Raw genomic sequence first — 6,142 nt, forward strand, 5'->3', positions numbered from 1 at the left:
TCGGAGGAGGCGCTGGCGCTGGCGTCCATGGCTGCTGCCGATCGAGGGCCGCCGCAGCCGACGCTGCCCTATCCGCACTGCGAAATGCAATCGGATGCGGCGCCTAAGCGCGCTACCATTTACAATCGAACTCGCCGGCACGCGAGCCGAGTGCAGAAAAAAAAGCTAGCGCGCGTCGGCACGGGCGATTAGAAATCGCAACACGTATAGGGAGGGATACGCGGTTGTAAAACCCTAACACGTATAAGCATGGCCTATCGTAAACCCTAATACACGTATAATAAGTATATTTTTTTTTATTTAAAACTTTCGTGACAGCAGTAATTCATATTCTTGGTTCTTTGGGTAAAGTCACCACCACGTAGAAGGGAAACAATAAAATAATAAAAATATAAAACAATAAAATTATTATTCCTGGTTCTTTGGGGGTAAAGTCACCACCACGTAGAAGGGAAACAATAAAATAATAAAAATATAAAACAATACAATTATTATTCTTGGTTCTTTGGGTAAAGTCACCACCACGTAGAAGGGAAACAATAAAATAATAAAAATATAAAACAATAATATTATTATTCTTGGTTCTTTGGGTAAAGTCACCACCACGTAGAAGGGAAACAATAAAATAATAAAAATATAAAACAATAAAATTATATATGTATTATACATTATTTTATATACATATATTATCTATATTATTTTATTGTTTCCCTTCTACTTGACATTACCGAAAGAACCGAGACTATAAGTAGAACGTGTTTTATATTTATTTAAAGTTACATTCTTAGCTCTTTCGGTAAAGTCACCACCACGTTGAAGGGAAACAATAAAATAATAAAAATATAAAACAATACAATTATTATTCTTGGTTCTTTGGGTAAAGTCACCACCACGTAGATAGGGAAATAAAAATATGAAACAATAAAATTATTATTCTTGGTTCTTTGGGTAAAGTCACCACCACGTAGAAGGGAAACAATAAAATAATAAAAATATAAAACAATAAAATTATATATGTATTATACATTATTTTATATACATATATTATCTATATTATTTTATTATTTCCCTTCTACTTGACATTACCGAAAGAACCGAGAATATAAGTAGAACGTGTTGTCTATTTTTATTTAAAGTTATATTCTTAGCTCTTTCGGTAAAGTCACCACCACGTTGAAGGGAAACAATAAAATATATAAAACAATAAAAAAATTCTCACGACGTTTCGACCATAACACAAACGGTCGTCATCAGGTGTGTCGGTTTGCATTAATTTCTTTATTTTTAAACGGTGTATTTAGAAGGACGAGTCCATCTATGTTCTGAAAAGGGGAATGGGGGAGACGAAAAATTAATGTCTGCTGTCTGAAAGCCACCGTAAGCGTGAACAATCAATTAAGACCTGAAATGGTTTATCAAATCCTTCCAATGATTGCTAAGCCCAGAATCCATCTTCTCGGTTGAAATTGTGTCTCTGTGCTTGTACATGTGGATAGCCTCATGAACGAATCTCTCATGGTAGCCAGATGGCTTACAAAGAACCTCTGTCTTGGAGAAGTCAATGTCACGTGAGCCTACATGTCATGTGAGCCTACATCGTCACACATCGTCACAAATGCTTTACTTTGTTAGACCTCAGAGGACTCCAGGATATTGCAATGTTAGGAATGACATCCGTCCGAAATGTCGTCATTAATTTTATTTTTTTATACCAAAGTGACTTTGCCAAAACCCCATACCCATCTGCGCTATGGAATCAAACCCTCATTCTCATGTGCGCTATGGAATCAAACCCCCTCATACCCATCTGCGCTTTGGAATCTGACCCTTCATTCTAATGTGCGCTATGGAATCAAACCCCCTTACCCATCTGCGCTATGGAATCAAACCCTCATTCTCATGTGCGCTATGGAATCAAACCTCATACCCATCTGCGCTGTGGAATCTAACCCTCATTCTCATGTGCGCTATGGAATCAAACCCCCATACCCATCTGCGCTATGGAATCAAACCCTCATTCTCATGTGCGCTATGGAATCAAACCTTCTGATACCCATCTGCGCTGTGGAATCTAACCCTTATTCTCATGTGCGCTATGGAACCAAACCCCCATACCCATCTGCGCTATGTAATCAAACGCCTATACCCATCTGCGCTGTGGAATGTAACGCCCATACCCATACGAATTATGGAATCAAACCCCCGCAAACGTATCCCCACTACGGAATCCAACATACACCCATCCGCACTACGCAATCCAAACACCACATACCGATTCGCACTACGGAATCCATACGCAACACCCATCCGCACTATGAAATTACAACCACTGCGCACCAATCCGCACTACGGAATCCCGTCGCCCTTCACGCCGTTTCCGCAATGGCGTCCCCGCTTCGCGCGTGGCTGCGACTTTTCGCCCGGCCGCCTCCCCACGCCTCCCCGCGCTCCCGCCTCGCGCTCGGGGCCTCTGCCCGCTGCCCTCCGCCGGCCGCGGCCGCCCTCGGCCCGCAGAGCCGCGCCTACAGGGCCCCGCCGCTGCGCTACGACACGGGCCCGCAGGCTGGGGCCGCACTCGGGCCCCCGGGCTTTCCTAGCTCGGCCCCCGCAGGAGGCGACCGCTGAGCGGCTGAGCTCGGCCGAGACCGGCCCGGACCCGGGCAGCCCCCTCGCTAGGCCGCGCTCGGGCCCCCCGCGTCGCCTAGAGTCGCCGCCGCGGGACCCCGAGGGGTTGACGGGGGACTGGCGGAGCTCGCCCGAGGCCCTTCGCAAGGCGTTCGGGCGCTACGGGGCCCAGCGGAGCGGCGTGGACCCCGGGGCACTGTGGGCTTGGGCGGCGGAGGTGGAGGCGGTGGAGGAGGAGGCGACCCTGGGGGAGAAGCTCGCGAACGTCGCCCGGAGGGAGGCGGAGGAGGAGCAGAGGAGGAGGGAGAGGTGAGTGGGGTGAGGTGAGGTGGGTGGGTGAGTGAGTGAGGGTGGGTGGGTGAGTGAGTGGGTGGGTGGGTGAGTGGGTGGGTGGGTGGGTGAGTGAGTGGGTGGGTGGGTGAGTGAGTGGGTGGGTGGGTGGGTGAGTGAGTGGGTGGGTGGGTGGGTGAGTGAGTGGGTGGGTGGGTGAGTGAGTGGGTGAGTGAGTGAGTGGGTGGGTGGGTGGGTGAGTGGGTGAGTGGGTAGGTGAGTGGGTGAGTGGGTGAGTGGGTGGGTGAGTGGGTGAGTGGGTGGGTGAGTGGGTGAGTGGGTGGGTGAGTGGGTGGGTGAGTGGGTGGGTGAGTGGGTGGGTGGGTGGGTGAGTGGGTGGGTGAGTGAGTGAGTGGGTGAGTGAGTGAGTGAGTGGGTGAGTGAGTGAGTGGGTGGGTGAGTGAGTGGGTGGGTGGGTGGGTGAGTGGGTGGGTGGGTGAGTGAGTGGGTGGGTGGGTGAGTGAGTGGGGTGAGGTGAGTGGGGTGAGGTGGGTGGGTGAGTGAGTGAGTGGGTGAGTGAGTGGGTGGGTGAGTGGGTGAGTGAGTGAGTGGGTGAGTGAGTGAGTGGGTGGGTGAGTGAGTGAGTGGGTGGGTGAGTGAGTGGGTGGGTGGGTGAGTGGGTGGGTGAGTGAGTGAGTGGGTGGGTGGGTGAGTGAGTGGGTGGGTGGGTGAGTGAGTGGGTGGGTGAGTGAGTGGTGGGTGGTGAGTGGGGGGTGGGTGAGTGAGTGAGTGGGTGGGTGAGTGAGTGGGTGGGTGAGTGAGTGAGTGGGTGAGTGAGTGAGTGGGTGAGTGGGTGAGGTGGGTGGGTGAGGGGTGGGTGTGAGTGGGGGTGGGTGAGTGAGTGGTTGGGTGGGTGAGTGGGTGGGGAGTGAGTGGGTGGGTGGGTGAGTGAGTGGGTGAGGTGGGTGGGTGGGTGAGTGAGTGGGTGGGTGGTGAGTGAGTGGGTGGGTGAGTGAGTGAGTGGGTGAGTGGGTGAGTGAGTGAGTGGGTGGGTGAGTGGGTGAGTGAGTGAGTGGGTGGGTGAGTGAGTGAGTGGGTGGGTGGGTGAGTGGGTGGGTGAGTGAGTGGGTGGGTGGGTGGGGTGAGTGAGTGGGTGGGTGGGTGGGTGAGTGAGTGGGTGAGTGAGTGGGGTGAGGTGAGTGGGGTGAGGTGGGTGGGTGAGTGAGTGAGTGGGTGAGTGAGTGGGTGAGTGAGTGGGTGGGTGAGTGGGTGAGTGAGTGAGTGGGTGGGTGAGTGAGTGAGTGGGTGGGTGGGTGAGTGAGTGAGTGGGTGGGTGGGTGAGTGGGTGGGTGAGTGAGTGAGTGGGTGGGTGGGTGAGTGAGTGGGTGGGTGGGTGAGTGAGTGAGTGGGTGGGTGAGTGAGTGAGTGAGTGGGTGAGTGGGTGAGTGAGTGGGTGAGTGAGTGAGTGGGTGAGTGGGTGAGTGAGTGAGTGGGTGAGTGGGTGGGTGGGTGAGTGAGTGGTTGGGTGAGTGAGTGAGTGGGTGAGTGGGTGGGTGAGTCAGTGGGTGGGTGAGTGGGTCGGTGAGTGAGTGGGTGGGTGAGTGAGTGAGTTGGTGGGTGAGTGGGTGGGTGAGTGGGGTGAGGTGGGTGGGTGAGTGGGGTGAGGTGGGTGGGTGAGTGGGTGAGTGGTTGGGTGAGTGGTTGGGTGGGTGGGTGAGTTAGTGAGTGAGTGGGTAGGTGAGTGGGTGAATGGGTGGGTGAGTGAGTGGGTGAGTGAGGTGGGTGAGTGGGTGGGTGAGTGAGTGGGTGAGTGGGTGAGTGAGTGGGTGAGTGGGTGGGTGAGTTGGTGGGTGAGTGGGTGGGTGGGTGAGTGGGGTGAGGTGGGTGGGTGAGTGGGTGAGTGAGTGGGTGAGTGAGTGGGTGAGTGAGTGGGTGAGTGAGTGGGTGAGTGGGTGGGTGGGTGAGTGAGTGGTTGGGTGAGTGAGTGAGTGGGTGGGTGAGTGGGTGGGTGAGTGAGTGGGTGAGTGAGTGGGTGAGTGAGTGGGTGAGTGGGTGAGTGAGTGGGTGAGTGGGTGGATGAGTTGGTGGGTGAGTGGGTGGGTGGGTGAGTGGGTGAGTGAGTGAGTGGGTGGGTGAGTGGGTGGGTGAGTGAGTGGGTGGGTGAGTGAGTGAGTTGGTGGGTGAGTGGGTGGGTGAGTGGGGTGAGGTGGGTGGGTGAGTGGGGTGAGGTGGGTGGGTGAGTGGGTGAGTGGTTGGGTGAGTGGTTGGGTGGGTGGGTGAGTTAGTGAGTGAGTGGGTAGGTGAGTGGGTGAATGGGTGGGTGAGTGAGTGGGTGAGTGAGTGGGTGAGTGAGTGGGTGAGTGAGTGGGTGAGTGGGTGAGTGAGTGGGTGAGTGGGTGGATGAGTTGGTGGGTGAGTGGGTGGGTGGGTGAGTGGGTGAGTGAGTGGGTGAGTGAGTGGGTGAGTGAGTGGGTGAGTGAGTGAGTGAGTGGGTGGGTGAGTGGGTGGGTGAGTGGGTGGGTGAGTGGGTGGGTGAGTGGGTGGGTGAGTGAGTGAGTGGGTGGGTGAGTGGGGTGAGGTGGGTGGGTGAGTGGGGTGAGGTGGGTGGGTGAGTGGGTGAGTGGTTGGGTGAGTGGTTGGGTGGGTGGGTGAGTTAGTGAGTGAGTGGGTAGGTGAGTGGGTGGGTGGGTGGGTGGGTGAGTGGGTGAGTGAGTGAGTGGGTGGGTGAGTGAGTTAATGAGTGGGGTGGGGTGGGTGAGTGAATGGGGTGGGTGGGTGAGTGAATGGGGTGGGTGGTTGAGGTGGTTGGGTTGGTGGGTGGGTCTCTCTTCCCACATTTCCCCGTGACTCTGACTCTGTCTTTCTCCCCTTGTTCACCCACCACCCCACTCACTCACCCACTCAACCACTCACCCACCCACTAACTCACCCACTCACCCACCAACCACCCCACCCACTCACCCACTCACTCTCCCACTCACTCACTCAACCACCCACTCACTCAACCACCCCACCCACTCACCCACCACCCACTCACTCACTCTCCCACTCACTCACTCACCCACTCACCTACCCACCCACCCACTCACTCACTCACCCACCCACTCACCCACCCACCCACCACCACCCACCCACCCACCCACTCACTCACTCACCCACCCACTCACCCACCCACCCACCCACACACCCACCCACCCACCCACCCACTCACTCACCCACGCACTCACCCACCCCACCCACTCACCTA

At 54.9% G+C, this 6,142-nt stretch overlaps 2 protein-coding genes across 2 annotated transcripts in view; one reads left to right on the forward strand and one right to left on the reverse strand.

The window, feature by feature from the left end:
- Nucleotides 1-90, reverse strand: part of LOC142923963 (ATPase GET3-like) — a 45,426-nt gene extending 45,336 nt beyond the window's left edge. The window contains exon 1 of the mRNA XM_076064992.1: nt 1-90. This exon is cut by the window's left edge and continues 117 nt beyond it. Within this exon, the coding sequence (XP_075921107.1) occupies nt 1-29 (29 nt within the window). The 5' untranslated portion in view covers nt 30-90.
- A 2,193-nt stretch (nt 91-2,283) lies between these two features.
- LOC116938333 (uncharacterized) lies at nt 2,284-2,938 on the forward strand. Its single transcript, XM_076064996.1, has one exon. It carries the CDS (start codon nt 2,315-2,317, stop codon nt 2,936-2,938), a length of 624 nt encoding a protein of 207 aa, XP_075921111.1. The 5' UTR covers nt 2,284-2,314.
- The last annotated feature ends 3,204 nt before the right edge of the window (nt 2,939-6,142 follow it).

Source organism: Petromyzon marinus, unplaced genomic scaffold (assembly GCF_048934315.1).
Source record: "Petromyzon marinus isolate PM22_M1 ecotype Great Lakes invasive population unplaced genomic scaffold, UKy_Petmar_22M1.pri1.0 PM_Scaffold_97, whole genome shotgun sequence".
Lineage (NCBI taxonomy): Eukaryota > Metazoa > Chordata > Hyperoartia > Petromyzontiformes > Petromyzontidae > Petromyzon > Petromyzon marinus.

Bases quoted from the DNA above. Each gene is read 5' to 3' on its own strand.
- LOC116938333 (XM_076064996.1), top strand. From the start codon at position 2,315: ATGAAATTACAACCACTGCGCACCAATCCGCACTACGGAATCCCGTCG.